Source organism: Dendrobates tinctorius, unplaced genomic scaffold (genome assembly GCF_039654945.1).
Source record: "Dendrobates tinctorius isolate UK_male_01 unplaced genomic scaffold, ASM3965494v1 ptg000360l, whole genome shotgun sequence".
Lineage (NCBI taxonomy): Eukaryota > Metazoa > Chordata > Amphibia > Anura > Dendrobatidae > Dendrobates > Dendrobates tinctorius.
In genome coordinates, this window is record NW_027362026.1 from 121,030 (window position 1) to 139,946 (window position 18,917).

General features: G+C 47.8%; 1 protein-coding gene across 1 annotated transcript in view; it reads left to right on the forward strand.

The window, feature by feature from the left end:
- BRCA1 (BRCA1 DNA repair associated) overlaps window positions 1-18,917 on the forward strand; it is a 189,609-nt gene that overhangs the window by 114,766 nt on the left and 55,926 nt on the right. The window contains exons 13-14 of the mRNA XM_073562633.1: window positions 11,596-11,673; window positions 15,023-15,063. Coding sequence (XP_073418734.1) covers window positions 11,596-11,673; window positions 15,023-15,063 — 119 coding nt within the window. The remainder of the gene's footprint in view (window positions 1-11,595; window positions 11,674-15,022; window positions 15,064-18,917) is intronic.

Here is an 18,917-nt window from a genome sequence, read left to right on the forward strand (position 1 = left end):
TTCTGCCGTCTGGAGGCCGACACTAAGTGTACAAAAAAAGAGTTAGCTCCTCCTCCGCCGCATACACCCTCGCCCCTAGGCCGGGCGTAACTCAGTTTTTGCTTAGTGTCTGATGGAGGCACACGCAGTCTGGAGTTCCAGACTAGATTTTTTTTTTTTTTTTTTTCTCCCTTTTTTTCTATGAAGATAAGATAGGGGCGACGGATCCTATAGAGAGGATCCGATCTCCCCAAATCACCAACGGGCGACCACGTGTGAGTAACCCTCCACGTGTCCTCTCCCGCACCGAGGGACACATCTGGGACTTTTTTCCAGACATCTATTTTTTATCGAAAGAGGGGCAACGCGTCCTGATTAGAGGACTCGGTTTCCCCACAACTTCATCAGGCGCGTGTGAGCAGAACCAGTGGTCAGCCTCCACGTTGTTCCTCTCCTACAGCAGCAGTGTATGGAGGCCCCGTCCACCCCTTGGTTGTGAGTCCAGGGGGCTGAATCGGAGGCGCAGGTGAGAGCGGGAGCGGGGGTTCCGGTATAGGGGGAAGAGGCCGCGAGTAAAACCGACAGAGCCCCCCCCCACCCCACCCCACCCCACCCCACCCCACCCCCCCCCACGGGCAGGGTCGGCTCGGATGGTCCTGCTCACCTTTTAACATATGGGGGATCCGCCCCTGGAGCGCACCGCAAGTTGGCGTGGCACCCGGGCTCCGCACGCCGCGTGTATCGGAGCGCGGCCGGAGGCCCGCCGGCGGTCGCGGCCCCGCTGCAATCGCGCGAGTCGCGCGCCGACTTCCGGTGGTAGCCGGAAGTCCCGCCCGCTGACTTCCGGTGGTAGCCGGAAGTCCCGCCCGCTGACGCGGCGGTGGCGGCGGAGACGCGCGATATAGGTTCCGGAGAGACTTCCGCCCTAACTCCTCGCTTCCACGCAGGGGTACTGCAGACAGGAGCCGGTGGGTGAGTGTATCTCCGTTTGGAGAACCACGCTGCTTGTCAGGGAAGAGGTTACCCTCCTCCTTCTCCTTCTCCTTCAGGCCCCGGGCAGGAGCAGGGAGGGGGGTCTGCCGGCGGAAGAGAGCTCGTCCTCGTCTCAGGACCCTCCAACCATTAGAGGTCGCTCCAGTACCAGGCAAGCTCATATCAAGAGGGTTCGTTCCCCGTCAGCCGGACCCTCCGGGGCTTCGGCGGCGGGTATTAGGGCAACCCGTTCCCCGTCACTGAGCTCTGGGAGCGATCAGGATGAAGGAGAGGAGGAAGAGGCCTGGAATCTAGAAAGTCTGGGGTTCCAGGATTCGGTGGACAGTCTCATTGAGGCAGTCAACCAGACATTAGAGATCGAGGACGATGTGCCCACAGCCTCAGGTCACAAGGTCTCTTTTAAGAAATCCAGGCGACCACATAGAAGATTTGCCACGCATCCGGAGTTTGAGGAGTTAGTCCAGAAACATAGAGAGCACCCGGATAAGCGTTTTGCAATGCAAAAAGCGCTGCAGGCAAAGTATCCGTTTCCTCCTGAGCTCCATAAGGCTTGGGTAGAGTCGCCAGTAGTGGACCCTCCGGTATCCCGTTTAGCATCAAGATCGCTATTGTCGATACCCAGTGTTTCTTCTATAAAGGACCCAACTGATCGCCTCATGGACGGGCTTGCCCGCTCGGTATATGAGGCAGCAGGGTCGGCTCTGGCCCCCTCCTTTGCGGCGACTTGGGTGGCTAAGGCCATGGTTTCGTGGGGGGACGCTCTGTATAAGGCCCTCCAGGACAGGGATCTCCCCGCGGAGGTCTTAGAGGTGGCAAATCAGATGTCAGGAGCAAGTGACTATCTTGTCAGCGCCTCACTGGACGCGGCCGAGTGCTCGGCGGTGGCGGCGGCGAATGCGATCGCCATTAGGCGTGCATTATGGCTGAGACTGTGGAAAGCGGATTCTATCTCTAAAAAATCCTTAACCTCATTGCCGTTTCAGGGCAATCGACTGTTCGGTGAGAAGCTGGATAGGCTTATCTCAGAAGCCACAGGGGGGAAAAGTAGTTTCCTTCCGCAGCAGAGAAGTTGCCCGGCATTCAGGCAAACGCAAAGGCGTTTTCGTCCCTTTCGTAGCCCCTGGGGGGGGTCTTCGGCCAGGGCGTACTCCTCCGCAAACGATGGCCAGAGTAAGGAAAAACAAGTCTCTTACAGGGCCAATCCGCTGGGTAGAGGCCGAGGCCATTTACCCAGAGCGAAGGGGGCCAAGCCCCAAAAGCCTCCAGCTAAATGACTGGAGGCACTCCGTACCTACGGACGACAGAGTGGGCGGACGCCTACTAAGGTTCAGCCACGTTTGGGTCGCAGTGACACGCGACACTTGGGTGGCAGAACTTGTATCGTCCGGGTACAAGATAGAGTTTGTCGGACGGCCACCTCAGCGATTCTTCCGTTCGCGACTTTCCAAAACAGATTCGCAGGCGGAGAGTTTGTTACAGGCTGTAACATCGCTACAGCACAAAGGGGTCATCGCCCCAGTGCCGCAGGGCGAAGAGTCGCAGGGGTTTTACTCCAATCTTTTTTCGGTCCCCAAAAAAGACGGGACTGTGAGGCCGGTTCTGGATTTAAAGATCCTAAACAGATTCATCAGGGTCAGGCGATTCCGGATGGAATCCCTCCGCTCGGTCATTGCAGCCATGGATCCAGGGGAATTCCTGGCCTCAATCGACGTGCAGGATGCATACCTGCATATTCCGATATTCCCCCCACACCAGAGGTTCCTGCGATTTGCGATCGGAGGACGTCACTTCCAATTCGTGGCTCTGCCCTTCGGTCTGGCCACTGCCCCCAGAGTCTTTACAAAGATAATGGCGGTGGTTATGGCCATCCTGCATGCACGGGGCATAACGGTGTTACCTTACCTGGACGACCTTTTGGTAAAGGGGCCGTCGTTTCAGGAGTGCCAGGACAATGTCAGTATTACTCTGGATACCCTGGCCCGTCTGGGCTGGCTGATCAATTGGAGCAAGTCGTCTTTGGTTCCAGCCCAAAAAATCGTGTTCTTGGGCATGATTTTCGACACCTCCCGGGGGCTGGTGATCCTCCCTCAGGACAAGGCGCAAAAAATCAAGCAAGGGATACGGAACCTTCTACAGCCGGGCTCCAGATCCATCCGGTATGGCATGAGTGTTTTGGGCAGAATGGTGGCGGCGATAGAAGCAATCCCGTTTGCCCAGTTCCATCTCCGTCCGCTTCAGCATGCGCTCTTGACAGCATGGGACCGGAGGCTGCTGTCTCTCAGTCATCGGTGCAAGTTGTCTCCGCTGGTACGGAGTTCACTCCGGTGGTGGACTCGCGACTTGTCTCTGGTCCAGGGGAAACCCTTTCCCCCGGAACAATGGTTGGTGGTGACGACCGATGCAAGCCTGCAAGGTTGGGGAGCAGTTTTCCAGAGTCACATAGCCCAGGGGCGGTGGTCCGTTCAGGAGATAGTTCTCCCGATCAACATTCTGGAGATACGGGCAATACGATTGGCCCTTCAACATTTCCAGTGTTTCCTGAGACACCGGCCGGTGCGCATCCAGACGGACAATGCTACAGCAGTAGCATATGTCAACCATCAAGGGGGCACGCGCAGCCAGGCAGCCATGCGCGAGGTCGGACTGGTACTACGTTGGGCGGAGAAGAACCGCGTGGTAATTTCAGCGGTGCACATTCCAGGAGTCGAAAACTGGGCGGCAGATTTTCTCAGCCGACAGGGGGTCGCGGCAGGGGAATGGTCCCTGCACCCCGAGGTCTTTCAACAGATCTGCCAACGGTGGGGGACACCAGACGTGGACCTTATGGCATCCAGAGAGAATGCCAAAGTGCTAAGGTTTGTCGCTCGATCCCTCGATCCGCAGGCAATCGCAGCAGACGCGCTGGTGCTCCCGTGGAGCCAGTTTCGTCTCCCGTACTTGTTCCCCCCGCTGCCGCTGCTTCCAAGAGTTATCAGGAAAATAAGGAGAGAGAAGGTTCCAGCAATTCTGCTGGCCCCAGACTGGCCCCGGCGGGCCTGGTACGCAGATCTGGTCCAACTAGTGGTGGACGTACCCTGGCGTCTTCCAGATCGGCCGGACTTACTGTCCCAAGGGCCGATCTGCCACCCGAACTTAGGGGCCCTGTGTTTGACGGCGTGGCCATTGAATCTTGGCTGTTAACACAGGCAGGATTCAGACGCGATGTGGCGGCCACGATGGTGAGTGCCCGAAAGCCTTCCTCGGCGAGGGTGTATCATCGAACTTGGGAAGTTTTCTTCCGTTGGTGTAGGGATCGTGAAGTGGCTCCTCTGGTTTTTTCGATCCCCAACGTACTGGCTTTTCTACAGGCAGGGCTGGACGCAGGATTGGCCCCGAGTTCCCTCAGAACGCAAATATCGGCCCTGTCGGTACTTTTCCAACGAAAAGTCGCTTCCGTATGGCAGGTTAGGACGTTTATGCAGGGGGTCGCACATTTAGTACCCCCCTATAAGGCGCCGACGGAATCATGGGACCTGAACTTGGTGCTCAGAGCCCTTCAGGAGGCCCCTTTCGAACCATTGCAAGAGGTCTCCTTACCTTACCTGTCCAGAAAGGTCGTTTTTCTAGTAGCCATAACGTCTATTAGGCGGGTTTCGGAATTGGCGGCCTTATCTTGTAAACCACCGTTCCTAACCTTTTATAAGGATAAGGTAGTTTTAAGGCCAGCTCCCCCCTTCTTGCCGAAGGTTGTGTCTGCATTTCATATCAACGAAGACATCGTCTTACCCTCGTTTTGCCCGGCACCGGTGCACAGGGTAGAGAGGGCCTTGCACACCCTGGATCTGGTAAGAGCTCTTAGGAGGTATGTGGCAAGGACGGCGCCATTCCGCCAGACAGACGCTCTATTCGTGGTTCCAGAGGGACGGCGGAAGGGGCTCGCTGCGTCCAGAGCGACTTTGGCCAGATGGGTTCGCCTGACGGTCCAAGAAGCTTATCAAATCAGTGGCACGCCGGTTCCGGCAGGGATCAAGGCTCACTCGGCACGGGCAGTGGGTGCCTCATGGGCACTACGACACCAGGCTTCAGCGGAGCAGGTATGCAAAGCAGCTACCTGGTCCAGTTTACATACGTTTGTCAAACATTATAACGTACATACCCAGGCATCCTCGGATGCAAGCCTGGGAAGAAAGATTCTCCAGGCAGCAGTTGCGCACCTCTAATCAGGGGCGCAAATTAGCGGGGATTGGGTGAGCTAAGATCCCGCCCAGAGGACTGCTTTAGGACGTCCCACAGTCTCTGTGTCCCCCAATGAGACGAAGGAGAAACATGGATTTTTGTGAGTACTCACCGTAAAATCCTTTTCTCCGAGACGCTCATTGGGGGACACAGCACCCACCCTATCAGCCAGTTGGCATTTACTTATTTTGAGTTTTACAAATCCTTGTACAAGGTTTAGGGTGGCCCCCTTTTTCAGACATATAGTTTCTTGCCTGAGTTTAAGGCGCGTTTCTCCTACTGCTTATGCACTAAACTGAGTTACGCCCGGCCTAGGGGCGAGGGTGTATGCGGCGGAGGAGGAGCTAACTCTTTTTTTGTACACTTAGTGTCGGCCTCCAGACGGCAGAAGCACACACCCACAGTCTCTGTGTCCCCCAATGAGCGTCTCGGAGAAAAGGATTTTACGGTGAGTACTCACAAAAATCCATGTTTTTGTGTACTCACCGTAAAATCCTTTTCTCCGAACCATTAATTGGGGACACAGCACCCACCCTGTTTAGCCTACTGGCTCATTGTAGCATTCTTAGGTTTTGACATAGTTATCGTTATTGTTGACTGTTTAAGCTCCTACTGCTTTTTTCACCGAACTGGAGAAATCTCATCCAGCGAGAGGGTGTATACTGCAGGGAAGGAGCTAACTTTTTTCTGGTTTACTTCGTGTCCTCCTAGTGGCAAGCAGCATAACACCCACTGTCTCTGTGTCCCCCAGTGGATGGATCGGAGAAAAGGATTTTACAGTGAGTACACAAAAATCCTTATTTTATTCTCTAAGCTGGGATACCATAGACAAGTCTATCAGGACCCACCATGGACAGGTACTTTTTTAGTAGTTGTGAGGGCTAACACCCGCAATGAATGGTGCACCCATTGCTGCTATTAGTGTCTTAGATGAGAAACTTATTGTTGGACACATGTAGTGATCATAATCCATATTCAGTGCTATGAAACATGGTGCCAAATGTTTAAAGGGTTATCTCGCAAAAATACTACTATGCTATGGATAGAGTAAATTATTTTGAATTTAAATATACTAAAAAAGTTTTTTTTTTTTTTTTTTTAAATGACTTACATTGTTGTCAGTGTTGAAGCCCTAACATTATTCCTAATAATTATGTCCATCTATAGTAAAAATAAAATATAACCTTAAGAAAAATAATCACTTGGGAGAGTGGACATAAGCATAAAGGAAAACAAAGGGACCTCAGGCGACATAAACACAATCAAGCAGTTACTGGCAGGCCATGTGGATGACCAGATAAAACAAGGGAATCTTAGGCCTGTTTCACACTTCCGTTTTTGACCATCAGTCAAAATCCGCCGTTTTTGCAAAAAAAACGGATCCGCCATTTTTTTTGGCGGATCCGTTTTTTTCCCCATTGACTTGCATTACCGGCGGATCTTGACGGATGGCCATCCGTTGGATCCGTTTTTTTGCGGACCCGTCAATTTTTTTGCGTCCGCCGAGATGCCTGGACGGACCCTGTAACGTTTTTTTTTACTGCAGGATCCGCATTTTTATTCAGCGCATGCCCGGAGGAATGAAATCAGGAGGAAATTTAACCCTGAAATCATTTCTGGCGGACAGAGAAAAAAGTCTCTCTCTCTCTCCCCTCTTTCTCTCTCCCCTCTCTCTCTCTCCCCTCTCTCTCTCTCCTCTCTCTCTCTCTCTCCTCTCTCTCTCTCTCCTCTCTCTCTCTCTCTCCTCTCTCTCTCTCCTCTCTCTCCCCTCTCTCTCTCTCTCTCCCCTCTCTCTCTCTCTCTCCCCTCTCTCTCTCTCTCTCCCCTCTCTCTCTCCCCTCTCTCTCTCCCCTCTCTCTCTCCCCTCTCTCTCCTCTCTTCCCGGGCAGCGGTTCCTTTAAAATTCTTCATTCTGCAGATCCGTCAAAAAAACGGATCCGGTGGCATCCGTTCACATCAGTTAGGAACGGATCCGCTTTCCACCTTTTTGGCGGATTTTAACTGAAACAAAAAACTGAAGTGTGAAACAGGTCTTAGTAGTGATCCACTTTTCCCGTCTTAGCCTTCCTCGGGGGTTTTCCATGTGGTGACCGCTGAGTCCCTGCTTGGTGGCACCAAATGATAAGGAATAACTTCTCAGTCTCCCAAGGATGACACCACAACTTTCTATAGGATTAAAGAAAGGTTTATTGTAGCCACAAGAGCTTGGATCAATGTTAGAACAGAACGCCTCTAATGTATTGGGGCACAATTCTTATAGTAAATTACAGAAGGATGTACAAGTAGAAGGGTCAACCAATCAGAATATGACAAGAGGTTACATAGAATCATTTTATGTGTTTATGCTAAAAGGAAAAGATGCAACGTAAGGGTTTGACGTTCAAGGTACTTACCCTAGACCACACTGACCCTAAGGGCATTGTGACCAGGGCAAATGGCTCCTGCAAATACTGTATCAGCTTCTGTCAACGCTACATCTTTACTTAGTAATTACTTATTAATCCTAAAATGATTTAGTTGCTATAATTTGGTCTCTCTATTTTGCTATGAAGACTGTTAAAGGGATATGGGTAGATTGGTAAAAGGGAAAGTAATTATGGTTTATTAAATTTCCTATCATCAAGCATGTGCCTTCGGTGTGGCAGGCTCCGTCATGGCTCAGTGCAGTAATCCCTAGATTGGGATGTGGCCACATAATTTACATATTCTCTCTCCCAGTGAGAGAGAGAAAGCGGAAAGTTCTCTGCTCTCAGGGAGGCAAAAGCAACGGTGTATGCTTTCTTTCAACTCTCATACATAGAGAAGAACCAGTAAAATATATGTCCACATCATAACCAGAGACTCGCACCCTTCCGCGAGATGAGGCTCGTCATACCAGACGAATAGCGCATGGGCGTCCATCTACCAGCTTGATGCAGTATGTGATCCCTGTCACAAGCAGTCAGGAAAAGTCTAGGGGGCGCTCTGTAATGAAGCAGTATGATCTGCCGCTTCATCATTTAATAGATTCAGTTTTTTAGCAGCTGTCAGTGAATACCGTGAAGAGAACATTCAGTCACTTTCTTCAGTGATGGTTTCTTTTACCGCTGACGCTACAGAACGGGCACTTTATTTCCCTGTCTACTGTTGTTTCCCACAAACCCGGCCGTGAGGCATTTACCGGTCAGCTCTTGCCGGATGATATCAGTGTTTTGTATAATCCATCTGCGTCATAAACCATCCAAGCTAATGAGTGAATGAAAACACCTATATAAATAAGCATTTGAAAAGAACGACCTAGTGGTGACTACATCTGTACCAAGGCAGCTCTCATTCTGGCTAGTTCTGTAGACCCCTAATTGGGCTTCATTAACTGTCGGTGGGCGGATAGAAATGCCAGCCTGCTTTTCTGCTTGTTTGTTTTCTCTGCGCTGTGTCCATGCCTGAAGAGGACAGATAGTGCCGTAATGAGTGACACACCATTTAGATCAGTGCTTTGTCTTCACCCTGTGCTGCTGCCGTATATGAATATGAAATGACTAAGACGGTCCATGGAAGCTTCATACATCCGATGTGCCCCGTACATGTGGGAATAATGCGGGAACAGCTTGCCAGCAATAGCAGTAGGTTTTGGCTGGTTAAATGAGGATGATTGTGACACTCTTTATTCTTTTGGAACACATTTTGTGAAGCAATGTAGGCAAGATTATCAGATCTGCTCCATGGAAATTATTGTAGAAACTGTTATATGAGGAAATGATTATGCACATTTTATATCTGTAAATACCCCTCCTGCTTTGTGGCAACGTTTAGAAGCAGTATCTAGTATCTACCTGTTGGATGTATGTATGTATATTCTGTATGTATAGAATATTTCACAGTGTTTAGTCTTAGGTTTTATGGTTGAAAGTAGACATAAGTCCAGTGCGTTTAACCTATAGTCTAACACGGGTGGGCAATTAATTTTCTCAAGGGGCCACATGAGAGACCATGACTGTTGTGGAGGGCCGAACCAATAGCTTGATATTAATTCAATATTAATTTATAAATATTGTATCACTTAATATTGAGCAGAATTAAGTATGCTGACACCCCTCTATATTTCTTTAAACCCCTCCAGCTCCTTACATACAGCATGAGCCTCACACAGCCTCCCCCATATGCGGCATGAGCCTCACACAGCCTCCCCCATATGTGCATGAGCCTCACACAGCCTCCCCCATATGCGGCATGAGCCTCACACAGCCTCCCCCATATGCGGCATGAGCCTCACATGGCCCCCCCCCATATGCGGCATGAGCCTCACACAGACCCCCCCATATGCTGCATGAGCTTCACACAGCTTACTACATATGCGGCATGAGCCCCACACGGCCTCCGTATGTACGGCATGAGCCCCACACGGCCTCCGTATGTACGGCATGAGCCCCACACGGCCTCCGTATGTACGGCATGAGCCACACACGGCCTCCGTATGTACGGCATGAGCCCCACACGGCCTCCGTATGTACGGCATGAGCCCCACACGGCCTCCGTATGTACGGCATGAGCCCCACACGGCCTCCGTATGTACGGCATGAGCCCCACACGGCCTCCGTATGTACGGCATGAGCCCCACACGGCCTCCGTATGTACGGCATGAGCCCCACACGGCCTCCGTATGTACGGCATGAGCCCCACACGGCCTCCGTATGTACGGCATGAGCCCCACACGGCCTCCGTATGTACGGCATGAGCCCCACACGGCCTCCGTATGTACGGCATGAGCCCCACACGGCCTCCGTATGTACGGCATGAGCCCCACACGGCCTCCGTATGTACGGCATGAGCCCCACACGGCCTCCGTATGCACGGCATGAGCCCCACACGGCCTCCGTATGCACGGCATGAGCCCCACACGGCCTCCGTATGCACGGCATGAGCCCCACACGGCCTCCGTATGTACGGCATGAGCCCCACACGGCCTCCGTATGTACGGCATGAGCCCCACACGGCCTCCGTATGTACGGCATGAGCCCCACACGGCCTCCGTATGTACGGCATGAGCCCCACACGGCCTCCGTATGTACGGCATGAGCCCCACACGGCCTCCGTATGTACGGCATGAGCCCCACACGGCCTCCGTATGTACGGCATGAGCCCCACACGGCCTCCGTATGTACGGCATGAGCCCCACACGGCCTCCGTATGTACGGCATGAGCCCCACACGGCCTCTCCATGTACGGCATGAGCCCCACACGGCCTCTCCATGTACGGCATGAGCCCCACACGGCCTCTCCATGTACGGCATGAGCCCCACACGGCCTCTCCATGTACGGCATGAGCCCCACACGGCCTCTCCATGTACGGCATGAGCCCCACACGGCCTCTCCATGTACGGCATGAGCCCCACACGGCCTCTCCATGTACGGCATGAGCCCCACACGGCCTCTCCATGTACGGCATGAGCCCCACACGGCCTCTCCATGTACGGCATGAGCCCCACACGGCCTCCCCATGTATTGCATGAGCCCCACACGGCCTCCCCATGTACGGCATGAGCCCCACACGGCCTCCCCATGTACGGCATGAGCCCCACACGGCCTCCCCATGTACGGCATGAGCCCCACACGGCCTCCCCATGTACGGCATGTCACCCCATAGAATCCCCGTGTTCACTTCCATAGAATCCCCGTGTTCATACACCTAAAAAAAAAAAACCCACAACCTCACCTCGGTCCCGTTCCCAGGCGCCCTGCTTCTGTTGCTGTCTCCGATGCACTGACTCTTCTGTGGTACACAGCTGACATGATGAAATGGCGTCAGCTGTTTCACACGCTGATTGGTGGAAGAAGTGGCGGGAGGCCCCTCTTCCACCATTGCTTTCTGCGCCTAGGGAGACAACGAGCGGGAGGGCACCGTGCGGCCCGCGGACCTCAGGTTTCCAGCCCTACGGGTGTCTCGCACTTTGCCCAGGTCTGGTCTAACATGTTGATCCAGAGGAAGGCAAAACGCCCTGGGGCAGATGCTAATTGCTCCATAATTGGGTGAAAAGTTCCTTCTCAACTCCACATATGGCAATCAGAGTAGCTCCCTGGAGCAATGTCCCATCACAGAATCTAGTACCCATAGCCTGTAATATTAGTAAAATTATAGTTTTTCAAAAAAGGTGTCCACCAGGCCTTCCTTGAATGTTTATAGGAGGGTCACAATTCATGGCAACCAGCAAGAATCAAGAATCTTAAGGTGGATTTAAGGGTTCAAACAACAATTTCTTGGCTAATTGTCCTCTGGCACCTATGGATAAGGGCTTAGATGATGAGACCCAAGCGCTGTGTCTTACCAAGTTCATCCTATATGTGTGAGTATGTATAAGATAACCTAGTAAAATAGAGATGTATTTTAAACATTATATATTTGAAGCATATACCGCATTTCTTTTATTATAGATGAACACCTCGTGTGTGAAAGAACGTTGAAATATTTTCTGGGAATTGCTGGAAGAAAATGGGTGCTTAGCTATGAATGTAAGTATTGGATTTTAGTATCTTAAACAGCCTTTCCAAATGAAACACTGATGTATCTAGGCCCTAAACACGGTCCTTGTGGCTTAGACTGCATTGACACAACTCTGTGGCACATCCATGTGCTCTCTGGTTTTCATTTTATTTTGTTTATTTTGTCTCTGATAGCATACTGACCCATAGAGTTTCATTAATCCATATACACATTTGTTGTAAGAACAGATCTGTGTCTCCAGTCTGGGAGATTCAGAGCATGTCCTAATCTCATTCATTTTGAGGGTCAGCAATTAAAGTTGATGGGGATCAGTAGAAGACGAAGGAAACACAGAAGAAATACATTATAGCTCAGTTTTCCATTCTAGTTCCATCCATTTTTCCCTGATTCATTAAGAGTCAATGGATGAATAAAATTCAATCCATTTACCTCGTTCAGTGAAAAGCAACAAAAAATGACTGATGCAACTAGGATGACAACTGAGAAAAAAAAAAATTGGTCTGTTTCTCCTTGGATAGTAACAGTCACAAAGTTTTCTGCATCCAGTCCTAGCTTGTGTTAGTTATGTGTGGCAAGACTTCATTGCAGGAGGCCTCTTTGTGCATGGAATGGCGGGTACCAAAGAAGCATTCCCCGATAAGATGAGACTAACATTCTTCATTATAAATGATTAGCTGTATTCTGCAGGTAAAATGCGCACGTCTTGTTGTGGCCGATATCTCTGTGTATTCTGATGGAAAAATTAAGGTGCCTGTACACCTTAGGTAACAACCGACCACTACCTCTCCCAACTGTGTCATACACCTAAATGATTGACTCAGCCAGCAGCTTATACCCCGTGGAAACAAAAGGATCATGCGCTAAAATTCAACCTGCCCATATTTATTGTGTATGTGAGCCGCCAGCTATCAACCAACTGGTGATTTCCCAATAATGGCCGGTCCAGTTTCCTTTGTGTGAGGGACTAAAAGGGGTTTTCTGGGCTCAGTATAAATTTCTGTAGCCATTGTATATGACTGCAGATTGTCAGATCCTGACATTGTGCAAAATACATACTGTCAGGATTCAGGAATTCAGTTTGCATAGTTGTGGCCAGCTTGTCTTTTTAGTTTGAGCTGAAAATACAGTGTTCTGCATCCTGTAAGGATTCGACCGTCTTAGATTTTCTGCAGGAATGTCCATTGAGCCCAGAAATCCCTTTTAAAGAAACTTACTAAATTAATAAGAAAAATTCTAGTCCTTTCCATAAATTCTAAACTTGTATATAATCCTGCAAGCCACCAGATAACGTCTTTAAATGACTAAAGGTGCATCTACACTGCACACCACTCAGTCGTTGGTTGAAATAATGTTTTGATGTAATCAAAGGTTTTTCTCGGTAGCACATCATCATGCCTAAGCAGGACCTGGCTGCTGAGAACAATGGCACCCTATGTGGACTGATTGATCTAGAACTGCATTGGAAGCGTGGTCTGGGTTCATAAACCGCCTACTGAACTGCAAATATTTCTAGATCATCGGTTGTTTTACTTTCCAAAATTCTTAAATGTACATGATAAACACAGCTATCTACATATCGGATTCTAACTCTTTGAATCATTCCTTCATTTCACCTGTGTGGTTTATCTGACAGTATTCCTTAATAGCACTTTCCCTATTTCCTTCTTTTTGCCGTTTCCTATGAGACGTTCCTGTTTATTACCATTGCAGTCCTTCACTATCGGAGTGTATTCCTAAGGCTTTTCGTGAATATAGAAGCGGCTGTCACTTCTTATTGTAGAAGCAGTGGATTTTGCAGTCTCTGTGATTAGATGCTTATTATACTTTTCAAAGTGGAACTAAAGGGGGGGGGGGAAGAATATATTTAAGATTGTGTTAGACTTCCATTGTTATGCTTTTCACAGAATCTTGTTATAGGGATTAGCGGAAGAAAAACTTTGTTTTTTTTTGCATATACATGGCACAGATAATTTTTCTCACAATGGGAACTAAGTTTTATTTTCTGAAATGGTGAATTAGTAAAAAATTGTCCCCCCAACATGCCAGGGTGTTTTTGGTTAAGCTAATGGAGTTGAGCTACAAAGATTGAAAGAAAAAAACAAAACAAATTATCACTGCTCCTAAGATGGGAGTAGCTCTATATGCTTGTGTATGAGATTGGAGGCATATTGGTGTGTAAAGATCCTTATAGAAGTCAGCTTATCCCTGACCGTGCGTCTGTATCCCCCTCCGCTCTCTGTACGTTCCGCCAGCAATGTTGCCACATGTGACTGCTGCATCATCCAGTCTTGGGTTGTATCTGTCGCATGGGTGAGGCATCATTATAGGAGTATACAGAGGTTGGGGATCGGAGAAGCATTGTCCAAAGAGGGTAAAGATAGTGCTTATTTATTTTCTACATGATAAGCTGTTTTTCGCAGGGAAATCAACATCGGAATCCTCCTACTTGGTGCAAATTTTCTGATATGTCTCCGTAAATTCTTGTGGAAATTCTGTAGAGAAGGTTAAACGAAGGCTGTCGGCCGAAGCTGACTGTGTAAACTAAGCACATAGCCTTGTAGGGGATAGAACTCCTATAGAAAGCATGATTTAACCGTTCTGATCACTGCATCCTTTTTTTCCTGATAATCAAATATGCCAATATGGCTGCTCAGTGCACCCTTGGTGTGGCCAAGAGGCTCAGTACACTGTTCTGGCCACTGGTTTTTGCATGATTCTGCCTCCCTCACTGGTGACTGACAGCACTGGCTTGCTTGAGTTTTTCTGGAGCTAGTGCTTGCTCCTGCGAAGCCAATGCGGTCAGTCACAAATAATATAGACAGACATGTGCATTGAGGCCCTTGTCCATGCCAAGGGTGCACTAAGTAACGCTTGGTCGGGATTTAGATTTTTTTTTGCAGAGATCTGAGGATCAGCGGTTCTGTTGGTGACCGGCAGCTGCTCATCACTACACCTTTAGAAGTAACACAATCTATTGGAATGAAATTGGTCACTTTGAAGGCTGCGTTTAGGCGTTCTGGACTCATTGCATGTTTTTGTATGGGGGTTTGTTACTTGGAGCAATGCTACAGTTTTATTGTAATTGTGGCAGAATTCTATCTATATAGATTTAGATTACTATTTGTGTGTTCTCTCGGTGTACCATATTAAACAGTTTCTTATTTGTGCGTGTCTCATGGATGATAAGTCTGGGACATCATATAAAATCATTTTGATCTACATCTTGGAGAGGAAATTTATGACACCGGCTCAAACATGATTTTCTTTTTCCTTTTTTATTTTAATCATTGCGGCTGCTTATCTGCATTGAGCAAATTCTAATGTAATCAGTCACTTTTTGACTTTCTTTTTATCTAGGGATTGTACAGTCGTTCAGAGAGGAGAGAATTCTTGATGAGGTGAGTTGGATCTTAAATATCCTTGAGAAAAATGATAGATAATCATCTTGACATGAAGCGTTCTTTCCATTGCCATCACTGTTCACAGCCTTCTGTACATGTTTATGGACCCTCGCCTCTCTATACTTTATTTTCTGTACATTTCTTGTGAAATCTGATAACTGTCCTTTCTGGATCATGAAAATACATATAAATAGGAAATAGTTGCTGTGATCTAAACCGGACTGTCTGGCTGCAGCAATAATCAGCATGTCTATGATCAAAATAATAGGATCAGTTAGATCATCAATGCGTCTCTCCAATCCAAGATGTTGTAATTGTGCATATTTCATGAAAACGCACCAAGTTCATATGGTTGTCTTTACCGCCTAGTGTGGACTAGCATCTTTCCGTGTGAAATGAGATGGTATTTTGAGGGAAATTTTAAAAGACCCAATTACCGTATATACGTGTGTATAAGCCGACCAGAGTATAAGCCGACCCTTCATTTTGCAACAAAAAAAATAGGAAAACTTATTGACTCGCGTATAAACCTAGGGTGAAAAATGCAGCAGCTACTGGTAAATTTCAAAGATAAAAATAGACACCAATAAAAGTAAAAGTAATTGAGACATCAGTAGGTTAAATATTTTTGAATATCCATATTGAATCAGGAGCCCCATATAATGCTCCATAAAGTTCATGATGGCCCCATAAGATGCTCCATACAAAATACACCCCATATAATGCTGCACAAAGGTTAATAATGGTCCCATAAGATGTTCCATAGAATAATATGCCCCATATGCTGCTCCATAAAGGTTATGGCCCCATAAAATGCTCCATAGATTATGCCCCCATATGCTGCCCCATAAGATGCTCCATAGATTATGCTCCATAGATTATGCCCCCATAAGATGCTCCATAGATTATGCTCCATAGATTATGCCCCCATAAGATGTTCCATAGATTATGCCCCCATAAGATGTTCCATAGATTATGCCCCCATAAGATGCTCCATAGATTATGTCCCCATAAGATGCTGCTGCTTCTGCAAATAATAAAAAAAGACATACTCTCCTCTTGTCGCTGGGGGCCAGGTTCCGGTGTGCTGAGCTGTCTGGTACACTGGCGCGCTATGGGGGACAGGTTCCGGTGTCACCGCTGGCTCAGGGCCCCGGAACCTGCGATATTCACCTGTCCCCGGTCCACTGCTGTGCCCGCTCTATATTCCGGGTCCTCTGTCAGTGACGTTCAGGCAGCAGAGGGCGCGGTGCTCACTAAGTAAGTCATCGCGTCCTCTGCTGCCTGAACGTCACTGACAGAGGACATGGAGGACAGAGCGGCATGCAGCAGTGGACCGGGGACAGGTGAATATCGCTATGCTTACCCCCTCCTGGCACGATCTCTGCAGCCCCTGCTTCTCTGGCAGCTCTTCCTTTCAGCGGTCACGCGGTACCGCTCATTAAAGTCATGAATATGCACATATTCATGACTTTAATGATCAGTACCACGTGATCGCTGAAGAAAGGCGTGCGAGAAGCAGGCGGGCTGCAGAGACGTGGGGGTAAGTATGATCTGACATCCACATCTGTTCAGTCAAGCTGATCTGAGTGACTTGGTTAGAGATTTGAAATTGTCAAAGAAGCAGGCAGAATTATGGGGATCAAGAACGGAATCTCTTATTACCAGGTACAAGAGTTTCTGTTTTTCGCAGTCGTCAAGAAGACCTTAATCAATTTTTCAACCATGTCGACAGTTTAACCTTTTGCAACGACGTCTTGGGGTTGTTTGGTGCTCTTGGATGCAAACATGACACGAAAGAATGGCAACTGTTCATTGACTCGTCAGTTTTAAGTCTGAAGGCTGTTTTACTACACAACGGAAATATCTATCCTTCTATACCTATTGGATATGCCGTACACATGAAAGAAATGTATGAGAATATGGAGTTACTGTTGACTCATATTAATTATAGAAATTATAACTGGAACATATGTGGTGATCTAAAAGTTATTGCACTTCTTCTTGGACTCCAGCTTGGATATACCATGTATTGTTTTATTTGTGAGTGGACAGTCGTGCACGAGAAATGCACTATTTCAGAAAGTACTGGATACTCCACGAAAACCTGGTTGCTGGACAGAAGAATGTTAAACATAATCCTCCCGTTGATCCAGCGAAGATATTTTTCCCCGCTTTGCATATTAAACTTGGGCTTATGAAGAATTTTGTCAAAGCAATGAACAAAGAATCTGAAGCCTTTTATTACTTGCGACAGAAATTTCCAAGAATAAGTGATGCAAAGATTAAAGAAGGTATTTTTATTGTCCCACAGATCAGATATATAATGAATGATAGTAGCTTTGATGGTCTTTTGCAAGGTGCTGAACAAGTGGCATTGGAGAACCTTTAAAGATGTGACCTTCTTCCTTGACAACAGCAGGGCACCGAATTTTGAACAACTCGTGGATAACATGCTCACAGCATATCATTTGATGAAATGCAATATGTCACTAAAAATACATTTTCTACATTCTCACTTAGACTTTTTTCCAGCCAATCTTGGTGCCGCTAGCGATGAACACGGTGAAAGATTTCATCAAGACATTGTGCTGATGGAGAAAAGGTACCAGGGAAAGTGGAGTACGTCAATGCTGGCTGACTTATTGCTGGAATCTTATTCGAGAAGCGTCTGACACTGATTATAAACGAAAGTTATCTGTAAAACACTTTTGAACAATTGCTTTTGCTACTGATATCAATGCACATGTATGTAGTGTCTAGGACGTCATAATGTAGACTATAAACTGTTGTTTCTTAAAAACCTTACGTGATACAGACTTTTGGAGCACATATTTGTGTTCAGCATATCCAAATCTGTAAGATACAATAAAATTTTCTCAGGGGACAAGAACTTCCCTGAAATTTGTTGCGCAGTGATTAGTGTTTTTATCCTTTGCAATCCTACATTTGGGACCTTTGCCAGTCAGCACAATAAAGGCTATTCATCTCCAAGGAAAATAGTGAATGAAACAAGTTAAAAGCTTCAATTCCCCTAAACCGTAAGTCACATATAGGAGGGGTAAATCGATCAAGGACCAGGTGGTAAGGAGCCATTTGGAACCTTTAAAGAAAGAAGGAACATGGCTGCAGAACAGAGTAATGGGCACATTTAAATGTGGACATTGCAGTTTCTGTAAATATATATGTCCATCAGACATTCTGTAGTGCACATATAAAAAGAACTTCTAACATTAAGTGTTTTGCAAATTGCAAAACTACAGGAGTGATATATCTTTGCACTTGTTCCTGTCCCCTTGATTATGTGGGAAAAACGAAGCGTGAATTGTGCATCCACATTGGTGAGCATCTGGGTGACATTAGACATGGTAGGGGGATACCCCCCTTGCCCGACATGTCAATTCGGTACATGGGGGTGATGACAAACAAATTTCTTTTTGCGTTATTGAGAGAGTTCAGCCCGCAGTGAGACAGGGAGATTGGGACAAGAAGATCCTACAGCGGGTAACACGCTGGATCTTCTGGCTCGAATCGCAGAGCCCGAAGGGCCTAAATGAACAATTAAACTTCACGAGTTATCTATAATAAATGTGATCCCTGACAGACCCAGTATATGTGGCTCTTTTTGAGCAATTATAATTATGTTAAACTACTTATAAGTATTTTATCATCTTCATTTTTCTTCTTGTTAGGATACATGGTTTTGTTCCATTGGCATGTCTTAATGGGGTTATGATTAGAGTTGAGCGACTTTGGTCGGATCGGGTTTCGTGAAACCCGAATGAAACAAAATAAGTTTCAGATGAAACTCGTCCGACTAGAGCAAAACAAAGTCGAAGTTTCGTCCGAAA